This window comes from Morus notabilis, unplaced genomic scaffold, assembly GCF_000414095.1.
Source record: "Morus notabilis unplaced genomic scaffold, ASM41409v2 Scaffold538, whole genome shotgun sequence".
In the NCBI taxonomy this organism is placed as follows: Eukaryota; Viridiplantae; Streptophyta; class Magnoliopsida; order Rosales; family Moraceae; genus Morus; species Morus notabilis.
In genome coordinates this window covers 613,871-629,458 of record NW_010359796.1, presented here as the reverse complement: position 1 = coordinate 629,458, position 15,588 = coordinate 613,871, and the positions used below count along the sequence as shown (strand labels likewise).

The window sequence follows — 15,588 nt, the reverse complement described above, 5'->3', positions numbered from 1 at the left end:
GTAGCAACCCCATCACAGCCACAGCCCATAGTTGCAGATGTTGCAAATCTCAAGAATTGAATGGCCATGTACTCATACCACATTACACGGAAAGAAAATTGCCAGAAGGCAAAGAAGCTCCCCAACAAGTGGAAACTTTTGAACCTAAAAGCTACAGAAAAAACTTAAAAAGAGAGTGCGAGAGGAATTGAAAATGGTGAAAGAGCTTTTTGTCATTTTGCAGCCAAAAACTTTCTATTCCACGGTGAACATTACCATCCACATGAATATGCCCTTTTCTTCTTTGCAAAAAAACATTTCCAAGAAAATCGTTAGGTGTAGCCCAGGTGGAGAAGGAGGCGACAATCTCGTTGAGGAACGACGGCGAGCTCGTGGGTCTAGATGGTGAAGGGGCCGGCGACAGAGGATAGTTTGGGACTCCTCTTATTGAGTAGACTTTCATCAATGGTTGAAATTAATCAATTACTCGTTCATTTCACCGATTCGAGTTTTTAATTTTAAGTTTCTACAATAAAAAATTTTAAAAAAATATCACATCTAACTTTTTCTGCTATAAATATCACAATAAAAACTCTAAAAAAAATATCACATCTCTACTCAAATTAAAAATTTAAATTTACAAAATAAACTAGACCTTAAAAAAATAATTTAAAAATCGTTAGTTTCTATTTGATTATTAGGAATGATAGTTTGAACATTTAAAGTCTTAAAAAAGACTATAAAATGTTTTTTAAAACTTACCTATTTAATATTATTAAAAAGACAAAATATCAGGAATACATTTCGATATAATTTATATGTCCCTTTATTTATTTACTAATTAATTGATATGTCCCTAAAATGCACGACAATTGCAAGTCATACGGTAACATACATTTACAATGCATGGGGTTTTTCAAAGCATAATGCTTATGAATACTTTTCACCATCTAAACTGACCATTATAATTCCACACATACCATTGGTTCTCAAAACCTTCATATAAGTAACTATAAAGATAGATTCTTCAAACTCCTATAGCTAGCATCAAAAAACAAAACAGGAACAAAACAAAACGAAACAAAAAACAAGAAAAAGAAAACCCATTGTGTGAAATTTGTTAATAAGAAAATGTCAATAAAACCAACTACAAACACCACTTTAACTGGATTTCATGGCAGTATATTTACAATTCCTTGACAACACTAGTTTATTAACAATAAATGATACGAGAGACTATTATGTTTCTCAGCCTCAGCGCTTGCTTCATCTAAAATCACAAGCAATTATGTAAGGGGGGCGGGAAAAAAAAAAAAAAAAGGCGTTCAAGAAGTCTACTCCTGGCCTTGAATCAACAAGTTAGAAAACTACACATCATATACAGGCAGTCGCTCTTCGATAGCAACGCGGCATATAGGGCATTTTTTACACTTCTCACAGCAAGTTCTGAGATGCATCAAAACACACGCATGAAACAAACTATTAGAATGTGTTGAAAACTGAAAATAGGCAAAGAAAATCAGTATCTTGTATGTATACTAAAAGTAGTCTTATTCAGAAGACGAGAAAAAGTTTCCAATCAACATGTTGTGTTGTCCCATATCAATGCTTAAGTGAAAGGTCTAAGCTACTGGTTATGAGAAGATAAGACGGAAATCGCAGTGCAAAGGGTCAATCAATTTACCTGCAAAGAACATGATGCCTGCAAGGAAGCAGGACTATGTTAATCTGCTCTTCAAAGCATACTCTACAAAGGATCTTTTCCTGAGATTCATCAGATCAAAATGTTAACAAAAGGATTGACTTTAACACAAAAACTTGAAATACTAGCCGAAGTATGCAAATATTACATTCTGAAGTCTCTCATACTCCTGCTGGCTGAATTTTGTAATTTCTGTTTGCTCACTAAGTGCAGCCTGTAATCTCCAAATCTGCCGAAGGAAGAATAAAATATACAAGGCAAGTAAATATCATCATATAATACCATTTAATTAGGGAGAACCAATTAATTAACGGATAAACTGTAGCCTAATAGGAAAAGGGAAAAAAAAAAGAATAATTATACCTCATCAACAAGATCAGTTCTAGGCATTTTCTTCACAACATCAGGTGAGAAAGTGTTATACCTGCTTAGCAAGGATAGAAGGAAAAATAACAAAATTCATTAATACCTTTACGCTATTTTGCAGGACAGTAAACTTCTTATGCAAGGGAACATGAGATTATTCAAAAAAGGGTCACTGTGAGAAGGAATGAACAGAAATCTTAAATAAATAAATAAATAACAAAAAACAACAAAAACAAGCATCTTTACATGAAAGAAGAAATAACACAACCAATAAAGGTTTTTGAGCCTTACGGAATAAATGTTGCATATTGGGATACAATGACATCCATGATACAAAGAAACCAGATAATAGAAAAGAAATTACAGACCCAGATGTTCCCACACTATATAGTCTAGCTTGTTCCTCTCGACTTCCTTCGTCGATTGACCACCAACCCAGCAATCTGTCACCGGGATGAACATAAACAACAAAAAATGCCATAATTGTAAGTTTTGTCGACTCAAAAAGATAGCCAAAGTCATTCGAACTGCCAAGTCCCCAGAAAATGAACTACTTACCTTGAACCACGATGCAAGAAGCCAAAAGAATCTTGAACTTTTGATGCTATGGAGAAGTATCTTGCAGAACCAGCACCACCATATCTTCCAGACTCACGAGCATGTACTAGAATAACAATTTTCTCCACAAGTCTATATGCGGCAAATGCAACACCAGCTCCTTGCAACAAAATAAGAGGAGAAAACACGACTGGAATCGACAGATGCGTGGCCCCAGATGTTGTTCCCTGTAATGTACTCGAAAAGAAAACAACTAAGACACCTTCCAGTAGCAGCCAAAAATCACTTTCCTTAACATCTACAATTCTATAGTAAGTGACTGGTACCTCTAAGTACATAAAGAGCAGGATCTGGAAAATAATCAGAGGTACTTTCATAACATGTCCGCCGATATCTTGCAGGTCACATATCCCACTATTGTTCTGGTCATCCTCCGAAGAAATTACTAAACCTCTATTCCAGTCAAGATATCTCATAGTGATTGAAGGTGCAGAAGAGGGTTCTGTGATGTGAGAATGCCTATGGATTGATGGATTATACCACTTAGTGCAAACAAGAAAGGCAAAACCTTCTGCAATTCTGTGAAAATAACATTCAATGATCAGTTTTGACAAATAAAAGACCTGATAAAAAAATAAGAACATTAGATTTCTGTTAACACAAATATATATTACCCGAAGTTTATAAATAAGTCCCACCAGCCTAAAGCAGCTACATCACCTGCATGACATCGTGAAGCACTATATAATTCACGCTAATAAAGCATTCTAATTGTTGCAATAAATACAAGAGACAGCATCTAGCCAACAGTAAATAAATAATAAAATACAAGAAAGAGGCATTGTAATCATTGATTCATTTAAAAATCTATTGATCAGATTGTCAGTTTATGTTGGGACTATAAGATGGAGACAAAACAAAATAGATCACAAGATATATAATCTAAGTCCAACTGAGAAGTAATGTCACTACAAAATATTTCAATCGACAAATAAACACTCACCGCATATCTTTAGGAGAGTGAAAATAGTCGCAGCAATGAAGAAGACCATAGATATTGAAACCCAAAAGTGCTGGAAACAAAGTTTTATAGTTAGTAAATGAAGAAGAAGAGAAGATCCGTAAAACTGGTAACGCATATTACATAGGCAACTAAAATCATACAACAAAATAAAAAATAGCCATTATTATTGTAGTAGCAAATTGACAAAAAATAAAAAATAAATAAATAAATGGGCAATTTTAAAAAATGGCATTAATAAATAACACAAATTTATTTCTGCTACTGTTGTTAAATTTACTTTAGGCCACTAATAACCTGCAAGTTATCTTTTCATAGCTTGCAGGTTATTTTTCGTAGCATGCAGGTTATCTTGCGTAACCTGCAGATTATCACTTCGTATCCAACAGGTTTTTTTGGTAGTGGCATCAAAATTTTATATAGTGGCATAGATAATAGAGTTGGAAAAAAAAAATGGTTAAACTTGAAATTTTCTCTAAATAAATAAATAAGCCTCATGTGTGCATGAACTGCATTTAACAATGATCGTTTTTGTTTATCTTTTAAAATTTCTACCATGAACATGTTTTTCATTATATTTAAATTTGTAACCATAATCTCAACCGAAAAAATGCAGCATTGAGGCCCATAAATTCCAATGCTACTCATGATTAAAGATTCTCCTAAAGATGTGCTATAAAACAGAGCAAACGTTGCTTCAAATGCCATTTTTCTGATCTCTTTCATATACGCAATGCAAGCAGAAGTTCCTCATAGTACATGGTCATATAATGGCGAATAATCGTTGTAAAAGGATGATAAAAGGTGCCAATTAACTATTATCACTCACATAGACCCTCAACAGTAGGGTGAAAAATGAATGAATGATACAATCAAGCGTTAAATTCTTCAACCAATAATATATAATTGCATACTTACAGGAAGAGTCTCCCATATTACATCATCATTCATGGCTTCTTCGTCTCCAGGCATTAAAGCCCTACACATCCTATATTAAAAAGAAGACGTTGATTACTAAAACTGAAAGTGGAGATGAAATGAATATTTGTGAAGTCCCCACAGAAAGTGGTGAGTTCATTACATGTTAATTTAATCTCATTGATTATCAAAACAGATCCTACTCTGCTTTGTAGATTGATCTATCTACCATTGGAGAACACCAATATCCATCTTCCGGTTAAAATAAATACTTATTATAACCAATAGATCAAGAAAGGAAAACAAAATTAAAATAAAATAAAATAAAATAAAGAAAAAAAAAGGATACCTGATATTATCAACCAAAATTGCTGTTTCAAAAGCTAACAAGGGCATAAAGACAATCTTCAACGTGATTCCTGCAGCAAATTAAGTTCACAAAGAAACAAAAAATAATAATAAGGCAATCTTCAACATGATTCCTGCAGCAAATTAAAGTTCACAAAGAAACAAAAAAAAAAAATTAAGGCCCGGAAGTTGAAATAACATAAAGAAAGAAACTAAGAAAGAAGTTTTCTAAATCTCGTTGAGGGAGCACTCAATGATTCTCATTAACATATCAGAATGAAGAGAGAGAATAAATTGACATAACAAAATATTTCAATTTCTCGCCCATAAGAGTGCAAGTCACGTACTTCACTATAATTGCTAGACATAACCGCAATAACCTGATTATGAAGGAGGGAAAAAAACGTTGACTCCAATAGTATCAAACAGTTATTGTCCAAAAAAGGTACTTGCCTATACCATAACTGCTTTCTAGATAGAAACAAAGGAGAATTTCGAAAGCAACAAGCAACGGAGTTGCCATGACAGCATGAAAAGGCGCCCACTGCACAAGAAAAAGAAGTGTTTTCACTATGTGTCACTACAACAAGAAAATCTGATTTCAGAATGCATTTTCTCGTGCAAGAAGAATAGTATATCCAACATAAGATGGCGATAATTCTCGTACATTACGATCATGAGGCAAAGCCGGTGCAGGTAAGGAGAATCTGCCTCGGGCTACAACTGCGTGGAAAAGCCACAGAGGAGAAAACACAATCCTGCATAATAAGGATGGAAGAAAACATTAGACACTAAATTAAAAGAAAATGGTACTCACAATACTAAAGGGAAGCATAGAATACATAGCAAATTAAAAAAGTCCACAGGATTCCAAGAAAATAATATTATCTCCAAACTTCAATAGCATTGAAACCGTTTTCCCCTTTTCCCTTTAAAAATAAAATACAGAATTTGTCCATACATAAAAAATAAAGGTGACATTTTTACAGGAGTTTGTCTGATAATGCATATATGAGCTCGGAATTATCTTTGCATTATGTGTTTTAACTTGTTACAATTCCAAATTCGGATCCCAAAAAAAATGCATAACTTGCCAATGAATTCACGTGTAAAAAGAAAAAAGAAAAAAAGAAAAACGTTTCTTTTTCATTATTGAGCCAACCTTAATGGCTAAAAGTACAGTGACAGTCAACAGTTCTTAACAAGCTCAATGCAAGAAAGTACAATGTTAACAACATAAAGAAAGTCCAGAATTTTTTATTTAATAAGAGCCCACAATTTTTTTTGGCTCCAAAAACAGGGGAATTTCAAACAATCCAATCATCAAAACACACGTTTATTTCAGTTCTGTCTGGTTTAACATCGTCGTTCTGCTACAGTATTTTTTTCTCACAAAAAATTTGAATTTCTAAAATCAAAATCATGATTCTAACTATGAACCAATCGTCTGAATATTATAAGAATTCACAAAATGGGCACCTTTAATTTTGCAGAAAGAAATGCAATAAAAACCGAATAAGGGCTAATTATAATTGGTCCAAACGTTCAATATAGCTCCTAATATCTCCCTCAAATTTTCCCACCAAACAGAGCCAAGAGCAGGAAAAGAAAATAAAAAGTGAATTACGAACCACCAAGGACAGCGAACGGCGCGGTGGAGCTTAAGGACGAGCAAGATCGTGAAGGAGAAGAGCAACCCATGGGCTACCAGCGCGTGAAGAGACTTCCCCACGCGCCGCCACGTCATCACTCTCCTCTGGACCAACATTCTCTCTGCTGAAGAAGAAGAAACTCAACAAAAAAAAAAGAAAAAAAAAAAGAGCAAAGCTTTCTCTCTCTTCTACCCAGTTGCTGAAACTGCAAGAAAGAGCATGTTACACGTGAAAAAGGGTCGTCGGTGGTTTCGAGAAGAAGACACAATGAAGGATCTCTCTATTCTATCGATTCGCAGGAGAGAGAGAGTTTTTCTCTTCTTTCTCTCTCCTTCTGATTGTTTTGTTTTCGCAATAACTTCGCTTTCGAGGAATCGGAAGAAGACATTTTCTTTGGGGGATTTAGATTCACCTTTTGGACGGAAATGCCCTCAAATTTGTATGCAAACTGCAGACGACAAGTATGAGGTTATCTGACTACGTTTCGATGAGAGAGTAAGGGTAAAATAGGTAGAGTGTGAAAATGAGGATGGGGCGTATTTTGACGTCACATCACTTGCAAATTGTTTCAAAAGAGGCAAATTGTTTCAAAAGAGATATTTTCAACCCTTTTCTTAGGAGATATTTTTATCATTTTTTTTCTTAGAACAAATATTTTATTCCTTTTAGAAGTTACAATTATTGATCAATAAAACTAAATAGAAGACTTTTTTTTGTTTTTGTTTTTGTTTTTGGGGATAACTATTGACCAATAACCATAGGCCACCACAAACTGATCCGAAAATTTTTTTTTTCGGATGACGTTTGATAGATAGATTTAAAATTAATGTTTGATTTAGATAATTCGAAATCTGATGTGATGTTTTAAACTAGAATCACTCATTATTCTAAAATCACTTATCTTGATTCAAGGTAATTCAAACTCTTATAAATCATAGCAGCATGAAAAGGCGCCCACTGCACAAGAAAAAGAAGTGTTTTCACTATGTGTCACTACAACAAGAAAATCTGATTTCAGAATGCATTTTCTCGTGCAAGAAGAATAGTATATCCAACATAAGATGGCGATAATTCTCGTACATTACGATCATGAGGCAAAGCCGGTGCAGGTAAGGAGAATCTGCCTCGGGCTACAACTGCGTGGAAAAGCCACAGAGGAGAAAACACAATCCTGCATAATAAGGATGGAAGAAAACATTAGACACTAAATTAAAAGAAAATGGTACTCACAATACTAAAGGGAAGCATAGAATACATAGCAAATTAAAAAAGTCCACAGGATTCCAAGAAAATAATATTATCTCCAAACTTCAATAGCATTGAAACCGTTTTCCCCTTTTCCCTTTAAAAATAAAATACAGAATTTGTCCATACATAAAAAATAAAGGTGACATTTTTACAGGAGTTTGTCTGATAATGCATATATGAGCTCGGAATTATCTTTGCATTATGTGTTTTAACTTGTTACAATTCCAAATTCGGATCCCAAAAAAAATGCATAACTTGCCAATGAATTCACGTGTAAAAAGAAAAAAGAAAAAAAGAAAAACGTTTCTTTTTCATTATTGAGCCAACCTTAATGGCTAAAAGTACAGTGACAGTCAACAGTTCTTAACAAGCTCAATGCAAGAAAGTACAATGTTAACAACATAAAGAAAGTCCAGAATTTTTTATTTAATAAGAGCCCACAATTTTTTTTGGCTCCAAAAACAGGGGAATTTCAAACAATCCAATCATCAAAACACACGTTTATTTCAGTTCTGTCTGGTTTAACATCGTCGTTCTGCTACAGTATTTTTTTCTCACAAAAAATTTGAATTTCTAAAATCAAAATCATGATTCTAACTATGAACCAATCGTCTGAATATTATAAGAATTCACAAAATGGGCACCTTTAATTTTGCAGAAAGAAATGCAATAAAAACCGAATAAGGGCTAATTATAATTGGTCCAAACGTTCAATATAGCTCCTAATATCTCCCTCAAATTTTCCCACCAAACAGAGCCAAGAGCAGGAAAAGAAAATAAAAAGTGAATTACGAACCACCAAGGACAGCGAACGGCGCGGTGGAGCTTAAGGACGAGCAAGATCGTGAAGGAGAAGAGCAACCCATGGGCTACCAGCGCGTGAAGAGACTTCCCCACGCGCCGCCACGTCATCACTCTCCTCTGGACCAACATTCTCTCTGCTGAAGAAGAAGAAACTCAACAAAAAAAAAAGAAAAAAAAAAAGAGCAAAGCTTTCTCTCTCTTCTACCCAGTTGCTGAAACTGCAAGAAAGAGCATGTTACACGTGAAAAAGGGTCGTCGGTGGTTTCGAGAAGAAGACACAATGAAGGATCTCTCTATTCTATCGATTCGCAGGAGAGAGAGAGTTTTTCTCTTCTTTCTCTCTCCTTCTGATTGTTTTGTTTTCGCAATAACCTCGCTTTCGAGGAATCGGAAGAAGACATTTTCTTTGGGGGATTTAGATTCACCTTTTGGACGGAAATGCCCTCAAATTTGTATGCAAACTGCAGACGACAAGTATGAGGTTATCTGACTACGTTTCGATGAGAGAGTAAGGGTAAAATAGGTAGAGTGTGAAAATGAGGATGGGGCGTATTTTGACGTCACATCACTTGCAAATTGTTTCAAAAGAGGCAAATTGTTTCAAAAGAGATATTTTCAACCCTTTTCTTAGGAGATATTTTTATCATTTTTTTTCTTAGAACAAATATTTTATTCCTTTTAGAAGTTACAATTATTGATCAATAAAACTAAATAGAAGACTTTTTTTTTGATTTTGTTTTTGTTTTTGGGGATAACTATTGACCAATAACCATAGGCCACCACAAACTGATCCGAATTTTTTTTTTTCGGATGACGTTTGATAGATAGATTTAAAATTATAATTTTAGATTTAAATTTATAATTTTAGATTTAAAATTAGTGTTTGATTTAGATGATTTGAAATCTGATGTGATGTTTTAAACTAGAATCACTCATTATTCTAAAATCACTTATCTTGATTCAAGGTAATTCAAACTCTTAATTCTAAATCATAGTTTCAGAATCATGATTTGAACCCTAAATCATGAATTATAATTTTAATTTTAAAATTATGATTAGAATCACTTTAATTTAAATTTTCGTACCGAATGAACTCTTGATGTTCCTTGTCTTACTAGTGTACTATTTTATTAAAGTTTTAAAACAATTATGTGTTCGTGTTTAGATTAATCGACGATTCTAACAATTTCACAAGTAGTGCACATACCATTTTCAATAGCAACTTAAGTATTGTACATTTTTAAATTATTGTATTTAAAAAAACAACTAATAATTTCACAGTTTGAGAAGTGTACATAGCATTTTCAATAGCAATTCAGTATTATAATTTTTAAATTATCGTATTTTTCAAACAAACAAAAATATGCTAACAATTTCATAGTTTGAGAAGTGCACATATCATTTTTAATAGTAACTAAGTATTGTACATTTTTATGGTGCGTTTGATAGATGGATCGAGAATTTTAATTCTGGATATTGGTTCAGAATCAATGTTTGTTTACAGTGATTCTGAATGATTCAGAATCTGATATGATGTTTTAAAGTTCGTTTGGTCCGAGAATTTAAATCAGGGTGATTCTAATCATGATTTAAAAACTAGAACTATGATTCAGAATTATGGATTTAAATCACATTGAATCAAGAGGGAATAGTTTTAGAATCATGAGTGATTCTCGTTTAAAAACATCACATCAGATTCAAACTCCCCTCTTGATTCAAGGTGATTCAAACCATTGATTTTGAATAATGTTTCAGAATCATGATTTGAACCAAAAATCATGAGTATGGTTCTGATTTTAAAATTATAATTAAAATCATCATGATTTAAATTCCCATACTAAATGAATCCTTAATTATCCTATTTTTCAGAGTGAAAACAAAAAAAAAAGCTCAAATCTATCAAAATCAAGCCAAAAAAAAAACCTCGCCCATTTGGTTAGAGGATTCGTTTTCTGATTCGAATCATGGTTCATGGTTCGCTACAATATTTTTTCTCACAAAAAACACACATAAATTAAAAATGGTTCTAATCCATGAACTAAACGGGCTTTTTTCATCCAAAGTTTTTTTTTTTTCAAGTCATTTTCATCTACAGTTTTTTTTTTCACAAAAAAAAAAAAGTGTTATTTGTCTCAATTTCACACTTTGAGAAGTGCGAATACGACTACTTTCAATAGTTCAAGATACATCCTAGGCATTACGAAATTTGTTCCATATGTATTTTATTCTTTATTTAATAGGCTTTCGTAAAAGTAGGGTTAATGGTTGTGAAGATTATTACGGATCAGAAAAATGGATAAACAAACACTAAAAACAAATATGAATTATACAGTTACAAATATTTTATCAGTTTAATTAACTTTTACACCAAAATTTTTCCTTAAAAATAGAATGTCCTTTTCGATCGGCCTCATCTTTTAGCTGGATATGACTCTGATATTCTTAGGGCCCCATGTGGGGAAGCAGGGACGTTCGTCAGGGTGAGAATACTTAATGTTGTGTCAAATACAATGTGGTTTTAGTTTAGTTTTTGTTTGTTTTTTTCATTCCCTGTGTAGGTTCTTCTGTCCTTTTCGTGTTGTTTGTTTTCCTAGTCTGTTTTCTGCTCCTGTGTAGGTTGGTTTTCTTCTCTTTTTTTTGGCTCTTTTTGAGCTTCTTCGGTTGTTTTTGGCTGTTTAGCCTTGTTTGGTTGAATGAACTACTCTATTAGCAAAAAGATAAAAATAAAAATAAAAATAATAAAAATCAATGTGGTTTTGGCCATAAAATACCAAATTTTAAAAATGCAAATCAATGATTGTACCTCAGATCTTGATGGTATGATATAGTGTCGCTACACTGATGTTGGATGTTATCCAAACTTCAAATAGCGATATAATCGGCCATGTTTTTTGTGCCTTTTATTTTATTTTTCATTAATTGGTGAAACTTCCTTCAAACTATATCAGTAAGTGGCAAGATATATATATATATATATATATATATATTAGAATTGTCTTAAATTCAGTACTTGGATTGGCACCTGCTATAGGTGGAAGGGTGAAAACTGAGTAGATAGTCAGTAAAGAGAATAGTTTAGGCTTTTGCCACTTCTCGATGGTCCCGTGTTTCCTAGGCGTACCCTCGGTGCGTGAGGTAGATCACTTAATCTCCTTTTTCGATTAGTAAAAAAAAAAAAAAAACAAATCAATACTTCGATCAATTTAATAAATATAACTTTTGTCGATTCCCGTCAGTCACAAAATTGGGATTTAATTTCAATGGGGCTCAAATAAAATAAAATTAATATAGTTGCTCATCTCGTTATATGTTTATTCATCATCTCATGTGTACTTAATGCACCTCTAGTAATTTATAGGTACATTTCAATGTAATAATAAACAAATTTCATGTAGTGTTGAACTGGAATTGTGAAAAGAAAAAAAAAAGTGGGAATTATAAGAGGAGAGAAAGATATCAAACTTATTATACCCGTGAAATGAAAGGAGAAAGGGGAAAAAATCGAGTAAACAATAAACTAGTGTGTTATGAGTTTTCTAACAAATAACTTTAAGAAAAATCTAGAAAATAAAGAGAGATACTGAAATAAACAAAAATGAGAGGGGGCACATCTAAAAATATTAGGTAAATATAAGGGGATCTCTTTTTAGTGCGGGCACGTACCCCTATCTTTTTTTTCTTCTTCTTTTTTTTCTTTTTTTTTTTTTTTTTTTTTTTTTTTTTACCTCATTGTACATTTTTTCTTTCAGACACTCATAAATATAATTTTTCTATCTATTTCACACTTGAAATAATATATTCTCCTACATATCCATGTCATTTTTTTAAAATCCTATTCCCCTGACAAAACGTTGGTTTTTTTTTCCTCTCTTTTTTCCCTTTTTTCATTCTTACCTTTTTTTTGCCCTCCTATGTATTTTTCTTTTTTTACTTATTTCTCTAAATTAGACCTTAATAAATATATTTTTCATTCTTGTTTATAAAATCTTGCACGCACTGTTTCAACTACTATATATAAATACATATACATGTTGTCATGTTTGAATTTTTATTGTTTAAATTTATTTCATGTTTTGTTTATTTTAGTCTAATTCACTTGTGTGGCATAAGAGGAAATTAGGTGATGACTCAATTTTAGTGAAAAGGAGGGAGATAGCACATTTATAGGATAAAATAAAAATTAATGGCATAGTTTTGAGGAAAGAAATTTTAGTAGCATATTTGGGATCTAAGACTTTAAAAGGACGTTTGATTTATGTATTCAGAATTATGATTTAGAATCATTCTCGTTTTACGTGTATTTTTTATGAGAGAAAAATACTGTAGAGAATCATGAATCATGATTCAAAATCAGAAACGAATACATGAAACAAATGTCCTCTAAGTATGTGAAAACTAGCCCCTCAAACATTGAAGAGGTGGCCACCATTTTCATCGAAAAAGATGAGTAGCACCATCAGAGACTCAGAGACGAGATTATCAATGGAGCTCTGTGATGGAGATAGAGGTCGAGATGGAGTTCGTGTCTCGACAAGATCTTGTACTTGCGATGTAGCTGACCTTTGATCTCGCTTCTCTAATGAGTTGACGGAGCTCGATTAAATCTCGCCATTGACGATGGAGCCCCCTTTCAATCACGACCGTAGACTGCATCGCGATTCGTTCATGGAGATCATCGCAAACAGGTGGATCTTGTGAAGTCACCACCAGACAAATGCTAGGGAACAATCGGAGACAACATCACTGGCGATTGTTGTAAAAAAGAAGGAACAAGCAAAAAAGATGATCGGCACATTCTTGGAATCTCAAAACTTACTATTTACCTCGTTTAAAAAAAGTATTGCTATTAACTACAACTAGTTTCTAATGATTGTCATGTATTATAATTATACTTTTGGATTTATATCATAATTTTTTGTGATTCGGATTTAAGTTACATTTTGTTCACCTTTAACTAGTTCATTTCGTATATAATAAAAATTTTCAATATTTGGGACATAAATTCAAAGCTAGGTTTTTTGCTTAGAATATTTTAAAATTTGCTAAAAAAACAAATAGATGTTTTCTTAAGGAACAAACACATGCTTTTAACTTTTAAAATATGTAAACAAAAAAAGAAAAAGAAAAAGAAAAAAGAAACTTACTTTGTAGAAAAAGAATTTGCATGCATGAATAACATATATTTAATCCACGTATCGAAGAAGTGGGGAACCCACTGCTAGGGGAAGAACATGAAATGTGAAAACTATTTATAAAAAAAAAAAAAGGGTAGAGTAGTTAACTCTACAAAAGTACATTTATGGATTCAACTTTTGTGCATCTAACAGATGTTTAGTTTTCATTTTTGTTTTGACACCAAACAAATACAGGCCTATTAGCTCAGTTGGTTAGAGCGTCTTGCTAATAACGCGAAGGTCGAGGGTTCGAGACCTGCGTGGGCCAATCTAACTTCCTTTCTGTTGGGCCTTTATTTGATGCTCAGCCCAATTCAACAAATGGGACAGTCGTTGGGCCAGTCGTTGGGCTTGCATAATAAACATAAGCGGAACTTTTTTCAGCCTTAGGGTGTGTTTGGTTAATGATGCCATAAAAAAATTAAGGAAAAAAAAAAAAAACTTGTAGACTCCATTGAATAGCTTGGCTCCCGTTCCGGCCATCACTTGTTTTTTTAGTAGAGATAGCTATTTTGTTTGGGACATCAATTTTAATTCTAATTTTTGCACTAATTTTTAAGTTGGTATTCTCTTATTAATAATGTATAAAAGATTGTCAAGCTAATTAATAATAAGAGGTTGTACCTACCGGTTATTAGTTACTTGAGTGTGCATTCATTTAGCTATTAATAGAGTGTTTTATTTCTTGTTAATTAAGTAGGAGCCACAAATTCTATTCTGTATTAAATAAAAAAAAGAAAAAAGAAAACAAGTTGTGCATACCAATAAACAAATGCCAACTTAAAGATTGACATAAAAAAAAATTGAGATTAAAGTTGGTTATAAAGAAATATTGTCGCATTAACTTAATTAGTTAGTACTTAGTATCATACCATTAGTAATTGTTTCATATATATTACATGCAGAAGGTACAAATTAGTACTGAGATGAATAATGGAGCCGACGGGTTCTGTATCAAATAAAAAGCGAGAGCATCGAGTACTCTCTAGTGCGCTTTCATGGCTAGATCTTGAAGCCCGTACAGGCGTGCATGTTGTGTTATATTCATGTCTCTTGGCAGGCACATTATTTATTAACAACTCAAATTCTGATTCGGTAGCTAGCAACTATCAGGGTTTTGAAATTTCACTAATTTTGTTTAATACAAAATAAATTAATCCTATTTCCTTGAAAGTATTATTCAATAAAAAATAATAAAAAAAAACATAATGGAGTAGGAGTTTTTTTTATTTTATTTTTTATTTATTTTTTTTCATTTTGATCTCAATTTATTGAATGTGATAAGTATTAAGTTGTCCTTTTCCTTTTCTTCTCCTTTTTATTTAAGACGTGATGGTGCCATCAAGATTGGAATTAGAGTCGCTAAATGTATGGCCAATTAGTACTGTAATAGAATTAAAATTATGATTTCAAATACGTAAAACAAATGGACTCTAGTGGCTGGCGAATATGCCTGATTCAATTATGATCGAGCATCAATATTGTCAAATGGGTATTGGGTCTATAGAATTTGACTCTGATACCAGGGTTTTAGATAAAACTTATCCCTAAAAACTAACTCAAAAGGGATGTGTCCAAACCATATATAAACATCCCAACAGCCTAATAACTTAGCTATGCGGAACAAATTCACAATCTAACAAATATTTCTCATTTACAAGCGGCTTCATTTATTTTGTAACTCTCACAATTGTTTGGTTATGCCCCGGCTTACTACAGATGGAACAAGAAAGAATCAGTTGATCAGCGGGAAACAAATTGGATTGAAAAAGACAACCAACTCTTGAAGCCAAACTAATTCAACTCTTTCTTGCAAAA

At 32.8% G+C, this 15,588-nt stretch overlaps 1 protein-coding gene and 1 non-coding gene across 3 annotated transcripts; one reads left to right on the top strand and one right to left on the bottom strand.

The window, feature by feature from the left end:
* Positions 1-1,094: 1,094 nt before the first annotated feature.
* On the bottom strand, positions 1,095-8,942 carry LOC21405750. Of its 2 annotated transcripts, none has more exons than XM_010095096.2 (14): positions 8,589-8,942; positions 7,625-7,715; positions 5,346-5,436; positions 4,894-4,963; positions 4,545-4,614; positions 3,609-3,678; positions 3,280-3,325; positions 2,932-3,184; positions 2,606-2,832; positions 2,416-2,490; positions 2,045-2,105; positions 1,830-1,910; positions 1,664-1,743; positions 1,095-1,425 (listed from the first exon to the last, which is right to left on the bottom strand). In XM_010095096.2, the coding sequence occupies exons 1-14, from the start codon at positions 8,723-8,725 to the stop codon at positions 1,347-1,349; spliced, it is 1,431 nt and encodes a 476-aa protein (XP_010093398.2). In that variant the 5' UTR covers positions 8,726-8,942; the 3' UTR covers positions 1,095-1,346. The 2 variants fall into 2 exon arrangements, with proteins under 2 accessions (XP_010093398.2, XP_024019408.1); XM_024163640.1 differs by lacking the exons at positions 7,625-7,715; positions 8,589-8,942 and adding exons at positions 5,560-5,650; positions 6,524-6,877.
* A 5,022-nt stretch (positions 8,943-13,964) lies between these two features.
* On the top strand, positions 13,965-14,038 carry TRNAI-AAU. Its single transcript has one exon. It is a non-coding gene; the product is annotated as a tRNA-Ile (tRNA).
* The last annotated feature ends 1,550 nt before the right edge of the window (positions 14,039-15,588 follow it).

Bases quoted from the DNA above. Each gene is read 5' to 3' on its own strand.
- LOC21405750 (XM_010095096.2), bottom strand. From the start codon at position 8,725: ATGTTGGTCCAGAGGAGAGTGATGACGTGGCGGCGCGTGGGGAAGTCT. The intron at 5,437-7,624 runs GTACGAGAATTA...TTTCTTGTGCAG, and splicing joins CTTTGCCTCATGATCGTAAT to TGGGCGCCTTTTCATGCTGT. The intron at 1,744-1,829 runs GTAATATTTGCA...GATGAATCTCAG, and splicing joins AGTATGAGAGACTTCAGAAT to GAAAAGATCCTTTGTAGAGT.